The sequence below is a fragment of the Dermacentor andersoni genome, chromosome 6 (genome assembly GCF_023375885.2).
Source record: "Dermacentor andersoni chromosome 6, qqDerAnde1_hic_scaffold, whole genome shotgun sequence".
Taxonomy (NCBI): Eukaryota; Metazoa; Arthropoda; class Arachnida; order Ixodida; family Ixodidae; genus Dermacentor; species Dermacentor andersoni.
The window spans coordinates 141283450-141298435 of NC_092819.1; the positions used below are offsets into that span (position 1 = coordinate 141283450).

At 45.7% G+C, this 14986-nt stretch overlaps 1 protein-coding gene across 2 annotated transcripts in view; it reads right to left on the reverse strand.

The window, feature by feature from the left end:
* Positions 1 to 1425: 1425 nt before the first annotated feature.
* Positions 1426 to 14986, reverse strand: part of tll (nuclear receptor subfamily 2 group E member tailless) — a 74596-nt gene continuing 61035 nt past the window's right edge. The window contains exons 7-11 of one of the 2 annotated variants that reach the window (XM_055066931.1): positions 13359 to 13455; positions 10747 to 10896; positions 7611 to 7889; positions 4985 to 5324; positions 1426 to 3449 (exon numbers count right to left, since the gene is read on the reverse strand). In XM_055066931.1, the coding sequence (XP_054922906.1) occupies positions 7621 to 7889; positions 10747 to 10896; positions 13359 to 13455 (516 nt within the window). In that variant the 3' untranslated portion in view covers positions 1426 to 3449; positions 4985 to 5324; positions 7611 to 7620. Of the gene's footprint in view, positions 3454 to 4984; positions 5325 to 7610; positions 7890 to 10746; positions 10897 to 13358; positions 13456 to 14986 lie in introns of both variants that reach the window. The other variant, XM_050172188.2, reaches the window with a different exon arrangement.

A 14986-nucleotide genomic window follows, 5' to 3' on the forward strand; every position in this document is an offset into this window, starting at 1 on the left:
CAAGGTGCTAAAGATCGCGCCACCAAAGTGTCCTGTTCGACTGTGTCGCATGCAATATGCGGGGTCGGAAATATTGCCATCAACATTTCGTTAAGCATTCTTGGTACACATTTACTTCCTCCGCAAGTTTCATTTTCCACGAATGGGCCTCAAGGAAACGTGGACGTAACAACACCAAAGCGTGCTGTGTTCTCCGCGTGAGTCTCACATGCAGTATGCGAAATGCTCGTTTACTCAATCACTGTAAAAGACAGTCTCTATAATATAAGCCCTCACTTTTATGCATTTCTTGCTGTGCATAAAATAGGCTTCATCTGCAATCATTACCACATCGAATAGTATCGTGTGAAAGCGCTGACTTTATTGTAAGTATGTTCGAGTCGCCGCAGCAGAATGTGGTCATGTATTTCAGATAAAAACGCAACTGCATCAAGACACCTCTTGCCGTCTCACGGAAATAAAATGGCGTGCCAAATAATTTATTGGGATAACATGTAATTAGGCACATGTAGAATAAAGGTACTCTCCTATACGGGCAGAATGGGAACTCTTAACCAACCGAAATAATTATTTCTTTATTTAGGCAAAAAAGTGATCATGACTCCGTCGGGTTTTTTTTTTTTCTTTTTTATGCAGTTAAGCTGCCTTACTCACGCTCAGCAATGTCAATACCATTCCAGCCAAAGCAGAGACCGAATTCACAAACCTTTCCCATCGTAAGATGCGCTATGCCATCAGACGCCCGCCTTCGCCATTAATATGCGCAGCATCATTTAGGATTGGCTGGCATTTGCTGGATTGGCTAACTTGCTGGATTTAGGCGGCATTGGCTGGCATCGCAATAGTGTAACAGCTTTTTGTAAATGTGGGTCCTGAAGTTAATTGTTTTAGAGCGCAGCTCTGAGGTGCCCGTTCCCGAGTTGAGCGTCCGCGTTTTTCCACCACCACCATCCGCGTCCCTTGGGTAACCGCGCGAACACGCTCGCGCCACTGCTTGCACATTCATTGTCATCTTCTTTCTTCCACAACTGTCTCCGGTGATGATGGTGATCTAAAGAAAGGAAAGCCGCTCATCATGCCAGCGTTCCCGTACTGCCCCTCACGCTCGTGCGTTCGTCGTCGTCGTCTTCCACAGCTATAGATCCGATGCTGCTCGTCATGCCAGCGTTCCCATGCATACTGTCCCTCCCTCTGCGAAGGCACTGACGTCACTGGCCCACTGCAAGTCGGTGTGTTGATTTCGGTCTCAGTTTCTTTGCCTCAATATATCGCGAAATGAAAACACGTATCGAGCAGCGCTCAAATTTCGCATTATAGGGAGTATATCGTAATCGTCGGATACTTTTCTTTTTTTTTTTGCTTACACACACACTCTGATCCACTTTCCAGTTGCAAAAGTAACGAACAATGATAATGAACAACGTGCAAATATTTCAACGATCTTTATTGTTTAAATATATACATACGTATACCTCTCTCGCTTGCTCCACTCGAACCAATTAAAACCTATTGCACAACCTTGAGAAAGCATATTTGGTCATTTCCCTCGGAGCATACAATACTCTGGCTTCCTCTCTGTATCACCGTGTTATATATTTGCTTTAGTTTGTATTTAAGATTATTGAGTTCCTTTGTACCTTTGTCGCCGCATAGCAGTTGCATGGTAAAGCAGTTGAACAGAGGCTCTTTTGCTAAAACCAGAGAATTACGTCTGAAATCCATAGGTCGGATACGTACGAAAATTTGCCCCCATGGACTGCATACGGCCGATTTACGCTTTTATTTTTCCACCGTGTTTCCAGCATTCCCTGGCTTTTTCATTGCTGAAAACATCTTGTGAATGGTACACTTAACGCAGCACAAGCGACGGTTCTGCAAGAAATGCTTGGTCTAGAGACAACGGATCATTTATTCAGCCTTTTCGAAGTATATTTAACGGCTGCGCACTATTCCGTAAGGAGCAAATCAAAGCAGTCTATGCAGCCAACATAATGGAAAGCATGCGCCTGTTTCGCTCGCAGAAGTTTAACTTCCTTGCAAAAGCACTCTGGCGTAGCGCAAAATTGGTATCTTTCCCAGCTTCAGTCTGCGCCATTTATAATGTGCATTTTATGATCCCCCTTCTATATGTGAAAAGGCGGCAGCGAAAAGAAGAGACACGGATTGAGACGAGACGACAAGGGCGAGCGCTGAACTTCGAACAGCTTTTATTCTGAATGATTCAAGAATATATACGTGATGTCCGAGCCAGGGGTTATCTGCGCATGGGCAAATATGCCAGCGTGATGGATGCCATGCTGACACCTCCTTCCCCGAGACTGGAAATCCGTTCAGCTTCTGTAATTTCCCGTCCGTGTCTTTTTTTTTCTGTTTTTGCCGTCTCTTCAGATAAGTACCAATACGCCCAATTCGTCGCACCTTTCTACATATCTTTCAGATACGCGAAAAGAAACCGCCCGTCCTGTATCTCATAGGGAGAATCATGGGTCCGCATTAATTTTTCATCTACACTGTCGAAAATATACATGTACAGCTTAAAAATAGAAACCCATTCGTTTTACTTTATTTCATTTTGGCGTGCATGGCTGCCATTCTTGTGATCTAGGGTCCTGGAAATAAAGGACTTGCACACCATTGTGTTTATACGAAGTTGTATGCCGTGTCCGTGTTTCGCAGGCTTACGTGTATCCCGCTAATATTTGCGAGGCCTAAAGAAGTTCCACGGCCTTGTATATTCATATACCTGAGATTGAAAGAAACAATTCTTAAAGTGTGATTTTGCATGGATTAGGTCTTCAGCACGCGAACGCACATCAAAGACGCATGCGCGGTTCCTCTGCTGCCGACGACACCGAGAGACAATGAGCAAGACTCAGTTAGGGTGCGGTGATAGCTATAGTTATCTGCTCTGAACACGTAACCAAGCGTATAACAAGCCACCTTGGCCGTGATTCCGGCCAGGCAGCACGAGCTGTGGCCACGAAACATTGCATGTGACCAGTGCTGACCTATGCGCATTCATTCTAAGCCGTGCCCGCTCCACAATTTTAAGCATGCTCAAGCAATTATCATAATATTGTCATATTTAATACAAAATATTTATACAAACAACGACTGGTAAAGTGCGATTCTTGTCATCTCTAGCTGCGTTGTAAAGGAACGTCTTCTGTACACAGATGTCAAGCCAGCACATGCATCACAAGCCTTGACTATAGGCTGCCTTGCTTTAGCGTAGATTGCTGGAGACCTTGTCGGTGGGCTTCTTTCGAGTCTCTGGGCGCTTGCGTCGACAGTTATCAACACAGCGGGCAGCAGTCCACAGGAGCACCTCGCGCAAGCACAGAACACACACGCGTGTGCATTCGCTGGAACAGCTCTTCGTACGCAGGACCTTGGACGCCGACTTTGCTTGTCCCTCGCGCTGCTGGCTGTCGATGAACTTGATAGGCCTGTCTGAAACAAGTGCAACCATGAAAAAGGGCCTCGTAAGAAACAGCGCAAATACACTTATCAGCTACAGAATCTTATTCAGCATTGTAATTTCGAGCTACGCTCGGAAATAAAAACGGCGCTAATGTAGCCACGTAAGGAGAAAAAAAAAACAAATATCTGCGAGCGCGCTTTGTTGTGCGGCAGTACCAAGACTTGCTGTCTCAGCTGCGTTGATTCAAAACTTTGCGTCATTCGTTCTTTATTCAAAGCAATTCCCCGTGTCTGCAAGCGCTGATTCAAGTGGGTCAGTTTTTCATAAAACACACGTTCATTAACGTTGAATATATGCTTGCACTTTCATTGCTTGATTCCAGTTAGTGACAGTCCTTATCGGGAAAAGGATGCCGCGCTTATTTGGCAGATTGTAATCGTAATGCGCACCGGGGTGACCGCTCCCTTTTTCTTCATGTATTCTTCTCCATTTCTCAAAGCGCCGGTGATCAACTCCTCTCTTATTAGTTAACATCTTACATGTCCTCCTATTTTTAGAGTTTTCTTTTACTAATCGCCTTTAGCTGTGTTTAAAGCCGGGGAACATATACCGGGTGATGAATTTAAATTTTTCCGGAATCTTTAAGAATTTCCTGTTGCAGATAACATAATTATAGTCCTTGAGCAAGATTATACAGAGTGAGCACGATTACTTGCACGAGAAAATGGAACTAAATTTCCCTAGTTGACTTCGGAATTAGTTACTTTACGGCAGTTACTGCAATTTATATAATTATTAATTGTAGACGGTAAGCTGGCAAGGCGTATCCGCTGGGAATTAATTTCTAAAATGGCACCGCTTGGAGATATGCGCCATCAAACTAGCCGTAAAAATGCACTCTTGTTCTTTGAAACCTTCTTTGAGACTTCTTTAAAAAACGCTCTTTATGCATTGAAGCACAACAGTAACTGAAACGCTCACAAATGTCGTACCACACTTTGGAAAATGGTATCTCGAAAGTAATGCAATCCTGGAAATCGATTTCAAGTGGATACGCCTTGGAAGCTCGCGGGTTACAATTCGTAAATTGATATATGTGCCGAAAAGTAATTGACAAGTTCATTAGGGGTCGTTTGTTGTTTAGATGAATATGTGTTTCAATTCCTGCTGGTAGTATTGTCCACCTTTTTGAAAGATGCAGCTATGCCATATACAACAGGCGGTGTTTAAAAATTCTGGACAAATTAAAAATGATCGTCCAGTATTCACACACAAACATATATATATATATCAAACCACACACACACACACAAACACACACACACACATATATATGTGTGTGTGTGTGTGTGTGTGTGTGTGTGTAACCACTGTAGCCTATATATTACAGCCACAAGCTACTATATATTAGTTCTGAGAATAAACTATCTTTGGCTGCGATCACTTCAGACAAATCATGGGATATTATGGGCTTCGGCTATGGTTGTATCAACACTTTTCCCGCGAATGAACAAGGGAAGAAGCAGTAGAGGTACGCTTCACACATATAATAAGACTTACTTGAACGCGTTCGGCGACGTTGAAGCAGTCAAGGTCCTGGAGAGGTTACATCAGCGAAACACGCCAAACGACACCGAGCTGCGCGTATACGTGGTGTGTTCTCAAGGACAGTTTCTTGGGGAGATGCGTGGGCGAGTCAGTCAATGATCTCCCGTAGCCTGTCACGAGAACTCTGTGTTCTGTGTCCGGAACGTGCGGCGTGTCCGCGGCACGTGTCCCGAAGTCGGAGGAGCATGGGGCTACGTGAAGAGTGCCGCAATTGCACATTCGCGATCAGCCTTGCACTAGGTGCAGCGCCACCTGCCGGTGCGCAGTCCTGCGGCCGTCTCTGCGGTCAAACCTGCGGGAAGGCGAGAAAATGGTGCCATACATGAAGCGACGGCTCCAATACGCGTAACTTCGGAATTCACTAAAAGCGTCGCCTTCACCATAGTATTCAGTCCTTTAAGGTCTTAAAGAAAATTAAATTATGGGGTTTAACGCACCAAAACCACTTTCTGATTATGAGGCACACCGTAGTGGAAGACTCTGGAAGTTTCGACCACCTGGGGTTCTTTAACGTGCACCTAAATCTAAGTACACGGGTGTTTTCGCATTTCGCCCCCATCGAAATGCGGCCGCCGCGGCCGGGATTCGATCCCGCGATCTCGTGCTCAGCAGCGTAACACACCATAGCCCCTGAGCAACCACGGCGGGTTTTTAAGAACTTCCTCATAAGAAAAATTATCTGATTGCATTGGCCGTGGTAACGTGGTAACAACATGAAGTCATTCGCTTACTGCGGATACTAAGGCACGTTTTGAAAATTTTATTTATTGTTCTTGATTTTAGTAGCAATAAGCTAAATATCCTATAGGTCGGCTGCATGCGCTCCAAGAACCAAGAAATCCTGCTATTGATACGGTTACTGAAAAAAAGATATTCTACATTGAGGCACTCACTTAAGCAACTTCGGCGACTTAATGAGATAACACGTAGAAAGCATGCTCAACTGCAAAAGCTTTGTTCGGCATTCATACTGTGCTGCGCAGTGTACCCGCCCTTAAACTTTATGTTAGGTAAACTTAGATTAGGCAGATCAAACTTCTACACGAACTCGAGCTGACAAGAAAGCACCCTATACTGACCCTTCAGCCGGAATCGGGCCGGTAACTGAGGCACTGAGTAAACAATACCTCACTATGAGTAAATGATTCGAAAAAATGCCCTTGAGTAGCCCGAACTGAGATACCACCATTATGACAGGCGGCTTACATGAACAGAAAGTTCGACTGGCAGTTTGGAGCCCATAGCCGCACTATTATAAAGTTCACATAAAGCAAATTAATGGTGCATCGATTGCCCCCTTAACCCCCAAAAATATTGCTAAAATTAAATACAGCTTCTCGGCGTCCATACGTACACGTTGTTGGCAGTTTGTTCAAGTATCGTTTGAACACAGAGTCTGTAAATGTATTCTTGTTTTCCTGTTTGTTTTTTTCTTTTTGGACAGTTACACATGTCTTTCGCGCTCGAATTATACTCCTCCTGACCAGTTGGCAAACTTCATCACACAGACTCATTCTTGCTGTTAGAACGTGGTTATCACCCCTCACGACAGCTCAGTGTTTAACGCGTAGCGCTGCTCACACCGAGGTCGCCAATTTGATAGCCGCTGCAGCTGCCGCATTTCGATGGGGGCCGAAGTGCGCAAACCGTCGTGAATATTAGATTTGGGTACACGTTAAACAAGCCCAGGAGGTCCAAAATTAACGCCAAGTGTCCCGCTACAATGTGCTTCACATCAATATCCTGGTATGGCACATGTATGATCTCCGAAAAAGAAAAAAAAACTTGGCTATCTTCGCAATACGACTCAAACGAATTCGCATACCGGCACTCGCAGATGCCAGCACGCACAATGCCCGACATTACACGAACAGCGTAGTTCCGGGACAGTTTATAAATGCCGCATGCAGATGTCTGTGACGGCCTGTGAGACCAGCGCGCAGAGCGAACTGCTATAGCTGGAGGGAACGTACGTGAGGAACAACAGGAACAAACACAGTGTTCGGACGCTCCACTTGTCGAAGAAAGGGCAGGAGTGGCTCGAATTTCTCGAGGCGCACTCGACCAGATGCACGCCAAGAGTGCGGAAGCTTAGTTAGCCTTCGAGTGAACTTTCACGCAATGTCGCCGGTAAAGCCATATACTTGTGAAGTTTCACGGAGGTGACGTTAGTTAGCTTTTAAAAAAAAATCCTGCACACGTGCGCTGTGGAGTAAAGGTATTCGTTCAAGACTCTTTGCAAACTATGTTCTCGAAGCGTGAACTGTAACTGTGTACTAGCTTTCAATTATTGCCGCGCACGCAAAACCGTCTTGAGCAGCTTCAGCAGCTCACCACATGCAAAAATAAAAAAAAAACTATGAGGAGGGCAGCACAATAAAGGAATAAAACACTAGCATAAGCAAAACGACTAATTAGCCCCCGAAAAATATAAGTGCCATCACACTTACAGTAGGCTGTACTATAGGGATATATATATTACATGTCTGTAATATATATTTCTCTTTCTTTTTTATTTAATCAACGGTGTCAATACTAAATCGCGGAACATATAGAAAATATGTCGAGGTGGACGCACCATGACCGGCTCAAAATCTTCCTCCCCTGTACATTTCGACGAGCAGCTTCGGGATGGATGCGGCGCCGATGGCCTTTCGGAAGAACACTTCTTCGATCGCCACCGGCGACACGGTGAGGAGGGTAGGTAGGGAGAGCAACAGCTTGCCGAAGCGAGCCATCTTCGTCGGGTTCGTCGCCTGCATGTAGCGGAACAGAGTCGCCTGCGCCTGGTCTTGCATGGCTGCCACGGCCTCGACGTCTCTCAGGGCGTGCGATTCCGACGCCTGGTCTTGGAAGGCTGCAGGCGCGCGAAGGAGAAAACGACGGGGCTTCTCAGATTTTCCAATCGTACTCATCACCGCTATAGACAGGGTTAAATATTTCAGCATCCCCAAACAATTGACTCAGAGAGAGAGAGAACAAAGGAAGGAAAGGCAGGGAGGTCAACCATATGGGCGTCTGGTTTGCTATCGTTATACTGGAGGTAAGGAAACGCGGGAATAGAAAGAGGAAGAGAGTGACCACTGAATGAACGTGAGAGGATGCACAGGAGCACTTTATAAGCAGTCTCTCAAACCGGTGAAGTACACGTATATACTGTGCTATTGCATGAATCGTTTTTTGTGCCAGTAACAGAGTTCTATATGGAAGTAGCCTGCGTTCTCACACTCTTTTACAGAATGCTGCTGAGCTCAGGTTGCATAAGAAAGTGTCAAAGCATGAGCTGTCACGCATCGCGTGAATGGATGTGAAACGTCGTCGGCGCAAACGAGGAGACCCCGGATTGGTCCAAATAGTGATCCAGAAGACGGTATACGTATGTACAGTCGGTTCGGCCCAGACTGTTTATAAGTTGTTGCACGGTATCAGCATTGGAAAGCATGGCGTGATTGTATCGATGCTTGGCTTTTAACGCGAACGCAGTTGAACGAAGTGCGTGTAAGTCTGTATAGTGATCGACAGCAGTATGCAGGTCAGAGAGAAATGGATGACAAGGGAATTTCGCCGCTGTACAATGACACTCACTGGATCTGTTGTGAATGGATAAAGCTTTTTTTTCACGCAGCTCAGTCAAGACAATCAAAATTATGGAGCAGTGTCTACATTAGCCATTTAGGGTAATTAGCCCAGCTGTACAAACTAAAAACATGAATATTCGAAGTGAGGACCGTCATTCGCTATAGCGAACTACTGTATTCTAAAAGCTGCCTGCTTATAAAAAACTGACTATTTGTTCTTGTTTTTCCGTTTCTGTTTATGCACAGGCCGACTACACGTACGAGCACCTGGTCATGCGAGCGAGAGAGAGAGAGAAAGGTAAAGGAAAGACAGGGAGGTTAACCAGATATTATCTCCGGTAGGCTACCCTGTACTAGGGAGGGGTAAGGGGATGCGATAGGTGAGAGAGAGAAGGATAAAATATATATATATATATATATATATATATAAGACCTACACACACACACGCACGTACACACGAATTATTTGTGTGGGCACTGTCACGCAGCCCACAAAGGCGTTCCTAGTGTTAGGCAGGTCATGCGAGAATTGAAAACTGATTATTCAAGCTTGTCCATCATTGTGATGCGCGTAATTTGTTGCACGCAATTCACTCTGCCTCCGGCTGTGTACGTCACAACGTGTATAGAACATCAGTGAACCATCCACACGGTCTATAAATTGACGGATGTACGCGAGCCCTCACTCAAAAAAAAAAAAAAAAAAGAAAAATCATCCTGCCAGGGGCAAAAATACAATAAAATAAACATTTTGCATGCATAAAAGCTACATCTCGATTGCTTATTTCATTTTTATGTCCTCCAATATTTTTTCTGCGCATAGTTATTTTTGTCAGCATGACAGAAGTGTTCCCTTCGCTCCCAGCACACTTGTACGCTGGTTGATAACTCTTTTGACGAAAGTGCGTTTTGTGTCGTGACAACTTAGGCGTATTGACCTAAATTTGTTGAGGGAAAATAAACGAACATGTTCAATATCTTCATCACCTGCACGTAACCACTCTATCTGTATTTTGCCGCCTAACTGATCGATTGACAAAAGCTTGATTTGGGCCAGTTGGTTCATCATGAGTGTAACTTGAAGCAGCGCGCAACAGGACGAGCGCTGTCCTGTTGGACAGCGTCCTTGTGTTGTCTCCCAAACACTGGCGCATACCTACTATGAGGGATTGGCCAAGAAAAAGGCGGTTTTGCGTTGTTTTCCTTTAGGGTTGTTTTCGATTCCTATATCCTCGTCTTCTTCGCGCTCCTTCAAGAGAGAGAAGAGAGAGAGGAAACATTTAATTGGACCATCCAGGTCGTTGCTCTTGAGGTTGAGTGGGTGGTGTCCACATTCCAGGACTCCACTGGCCATGGCTGCTCGACGTACTTGCTGGACGAGAGCTTCTTGTCCCGCCAGGGTATCGCCGGTCAGCTGTACCTCCCACCGCTCAAATGACGTGCTAGGCGTCTTTAAGTGTTGAGGTTTGCCCCCGCACCCCCACGAGGTGTGAAAGAGTGTAGAGCGTGTGTCGCCGTAACAGGGGCAGATGCCGTGATATGTATGTGGGAACATTTTAATGTCTGTGTAGGTTTGGAAATGTGTTGGTCTGAATAAGTCTTAGAGCTACTGCCTCTTCAGTGCTGAACTTTCTGTGAGGAGGAGGATAAATCCTGCGGTTGAGTCGCTGGATCTCGAGTCGGTCGCAGTAGTTGGATGGCAGGGGCACGAAGGAGAACGGTGGGGATTGATGAGACGATTGGTCTTGCCCCGCTCGGTTGATTAGCGCTCGAGCTAGAGCGTTCGCCCTTTCGTTCCCCTCCAGACCCGCGCGGCCCGGCGTCGACGTGATTTGATGGGATTCTTGCAGCCTCGGGCCTAAAATCCGACCCGCCAGCAGCGGTGTTCGTCCGTTGGTAAAGTTACGGCAGGCCTCCTTCAAACTATATTCGTGATAGAATTAATTGCCAATAATGCTGCACTGCAAGTGTGGTGACTTGCGCGATATCTTGCAATGTGCAGGGCTATTCTTGATCATCCTATTGTGTGTTACCCGGTAAATTAAGCGGGAGGAACAGGAAGTCTTCCACCGCGCGCTTGCATGCAAGCAGCAACAAAGAAATAAACAAAAGAGGAAGGCCCTTCGCAGGACTCACTGGTCTTGAAGAGCGCGATGGCTTTAAGGCATGTGTACTCCGTCGCGTCCACCTGCATGTCCTGAAACTTGGCGATGACGTCCTGAAAGTTTCGTATCTCCGCCATGAGGGTTGCCACGCGTTCTGACGTCGACGACTCCGCGGAAAGACCTGCGCAAAACATGGTCGAAAATATTCACACGACGGTTCAGAATGTATCCAAATAGCGTCATTATAGTAATTGAAGACTTAATCTTCGAGCACGTCAGAATAGTTGTAACTGTGACTAATCAAACGCAATCGACAGCAGGTTCGGTGAATGGTCGTGTTATTCTAAACCCTATAGCAAATTCCGCCATAACATCGAATTCTGCCCCATACCCGTCTATAGGATTTAGAAGCCCTATAACCCAATGAAAGCTGAAGAGACGGTGAATTTGAAAATAATGTCGGGACCCGGTGCTGAGAAATAAGTTAGCTGACGTTGAGGAAGCAGTTAGGACAGGTACACGCGCTCTGCAGTGGATTTGGTATATGAAGCAACAACTTCATACTTTCCATTGCGAACCATGGCCAATCCCCCAACGTGGGTGCGGGCCACAAGTGCAAGGAAGAAGAATGAGAATTAATACATACACTATTGCGAAGCTATATCAAACCACAAGCATCTCTCCTTTTACGGACGTATCTGCACACAACAGATAAAGTTGGACTTGTAGATGAATTGTGACCAATATGCATATATATGTTAAGCACGAGATAGGCAAGACTGGAAAGGAGTCAGATGCACACAGCGCCGATTTTCAACAGACGTTACTGGTATAAATATTACTTATCATATAAACACTCGTAATAACACTATAGCATGTCACATATTCCTGTTCCCTCTTATCTTCCTCCCGATACCTTTAGTTAAGCTCAATAAGAATACGCCACGACTGAAGCGAGATAGAAAGATAAGCTGCCCGCAACACGCGATCCGCTGATCACGCTGTGAATCATTTATACCACATACAGCCACTTAACACGTTAGATAACCCCAGAAGACCCAAAATTATTCCGCGGCCCCCTGCTATAAGGCGTGCCTCATAATCATATCGGTTTTCGTGGTTAAACCACCAAAACGCAATCTTGATTTTGGCAGCTGTTTAAGGCTAAACCCCATGAGCGCGATTTTGTGCGCGACGGCTTCGAGCGACGGATCGGGCCGTCGCGTGAGCAGATCGCTCGATCTTGTCGCGCGATCGCTCGGTTCTGCAAATATAGAATTCGTCGCTCATCGCCCGGAAGTGCTATGAGCGACTAGCCAATAGCGCGAAGCCGGAACTGCATGTACAATACTCAAGCACTTCTGTTTGTCGCACGGAACGAGCAAACGATTGAATTTTTATACGTGCAAGGATTAGAACCTACTGCAAGACCTTCAGAAATGCTTTATGCTACATTTTACAGTAAAACACATCAACTTAAGTTAATAAAGCACGCGTCACGCTAGTTTCGGCGCCTATATAGCTACCCTCATACCGGCAACACTGGGGAGACGTCGCTCGAAGTCATCGCTCGCACGGGGTACGACTTGTGCGACGAGCGAACGCGATAGCCATCTCCATCGCGTCGCTTGTCGCTGTGGCGCACAAGATCGCTTGCATGGGGCTTATACTTTAAAGATTGTCGGAAGTGATAAGGATGCACCACCAAGGTGCCACGAAACTAGATGCAATGACATGAATGCCCGGATGGCTTTGCTGCTCAGTCCTTTAGATGGTTCGCGTGCGGCATACAGTGCAGTGTTATTCGTTACACTGTGCAGACTCGAAATCCAAGCAGGACTTGGCTGAATGAACTCCAGCTTCCAATTTATCTCGACATTGTCGAGAGTGCGACTGCTTGCCAACTTGCTGGACGAAAGCAGGATTTTCTTTAAAGCACGCAGATCGGTTAGCGCATGAAATCGCCGACTTTCTTTATACATAAGAGGCAACAAAAACACTTGTGTGAGCCAAGCTTCCGTGACTTTGCACGATTGCGAGATAGATTTTCTATGCGCAGTGGCGCATAATTGCGGTCTTGTGATCTTACCTTCGACCGCATGCTGACAATTGAGCTAGAGGCACTTATAATGCGCACCTATTATGGTGCTGACATGTGTGTGTGTGTGTGTGTGTGTGTGCGTGTGTGCGTGTGTGTGTGTGTGTGTGTGTGCGTGTGTGTGTGTGTGTGTGTGTGTGTGTGTGTGTGTGTGTGTGTGTGTGTGTGTGTGTGTGTGTGTGTGTGTGTGTGTGTGTGTGTGTGTGTGTGTGTGTGTGTGTGTGTGTGTGTGTGTGTGTGTGTGTGTGTGTGTGTGTGTGTGTGTGTGTGTGTGTGTGTGTGTGTGTGTGTGTGTGTGTGTGAATTTCTGATAAAGTCTTTTCAGTTGATAGCCACGAAGCGCCCTGTGTTCTTCAGTCGTCTTTGTCCGTTCGCCATTTTTTCTAACCATTAAGGCGCACCAATTTTCACAGTTTCCCACTCTAATGAGGCAGTAAGGGCAATACAAAAGACAACAAAATGGCAATATTCAGCAAATAGCAGAACAACGATGTCAGCACCACAATGTCATCTCTGCATCTGAAGTTCTGCCTCAGTTTACTTACCGGCTGCGGCAAGAAGCGGCGCCACTTCAATGGGAAGCATGAACTGCGCCGCCGACAGCACAAACAGCTCCCGCCATCCTTCTTCCAGTAGGAGCACCTGAGAGAAATATTCGTTTTCTGTCAAGGTTTGAATAAAGCAGACCTCAGAAGGCATTTTGAACGGAGCAATACATACCTCGTTAAAATTCCGAACAAATTCAATCTGATGGACAGAAAATTCTCACCAATGCATTCTTTTTTAATATCCACCCAGATATTCACTAATGTGTTTGGGAGTTATATCTTTAACGTATTAGCTACATATTATTAGCGCAGTAGGATAGTTAACATAACTGGCACGTTCCGTAAAAGCCAATCATCCATCAGCCTATTCGGCATCGTGTGTGTGCGTATGTGCGCGTGTGTATGTGTGTGTCTGGAGGGCGGGAGAGCTACAGAATTGTTTTAAATCTCCCGTGGCAGGTGGTGCAATTCCAATCCTTGAACCGGACTACTCCAAAAGGCTGTCATTACACTCTAAAAATTTTCACACCCTTATGGGTGTAATGCGGGTGTATTCATCTTTTCACCCTTGTAAACACCCTTGAAACACCCTTTTTTAACGGAAAAGGGTGTTCAACAAGAAAACACCCTTGGAACACCCCAGTCTTTCTAATTTACACCCTAATTATAAGGGAGTAAGTGAACAAGCTTACAGTATATGATAAATGAACATTGCCAGTTAAGGCGCTGATATTGGCTATACATGAAACGCGCGCTACCTGCGCTTGAATTAGGTAGCTGGAATGATTAGATCGGGGCATCTAGGCAGCAGCGCACTGGCTCCGAACAGCGGTCAAAAATGAAGTTTCCCACGAATGTTGATATCGAACGGATGACACTAACGCGCAGACTTTGTATAGCCAGATATCTGCAAAAGGCTTCATATGATCAATGGCAAAAAATTTACAATGCTATCACTGAATACTTAAAGGTGTGCAACCGGTTAGACTGGGAATGGTTAGGAGTGAAGGCTAACGGTAAATAGCTCACCAACTTACGGTTTGTAGATGACATTCGCATACTCAGCAACGCTGCAGACTATATGCAACAAACGTTTGAGGACCTTGGCGAAGAAAGTGTAAGAGTCTGATTGAGAGTTAGTATGCAGAAGAGAAAAGTAATGTTCCGCAGCCTGGCGAGAGATCGAATGTCATGGTCGGCAGTCAGCCTCTAGAACCTGCGCAGAAATACGTTTATTGAGGTTAATTACTCGCAGGGGCCTCTGATCAAGGAAATTAACAAAAAAAATTAGCTGGAGAGCTTATGGCAGGCATTACTAAATCATGACCAGGGAGCTTACTGCTAATCATTGCTTTCTACCGTTACTAACGTATGGGGCCGAAACTTGGAAGTTACCAAAGAAGCTTGGGAAGACGTTGAGGACCGCGCAACGAGCGATGGAATGAAAATTATTAGGCATGGCGATAATAGACTGGAAGACAGCGATGTGGATTAGAGAGCGAACGGGGATAGCTGATATTCTGGTTGACATTAAACGAAGAAGTCGTGCTGGGCATACATTGCAAAGCGTAAGGGAGAGAACTGCTGATCTATTGGAGTTGCAGAATGGGTGCTAAGGGAAGGGA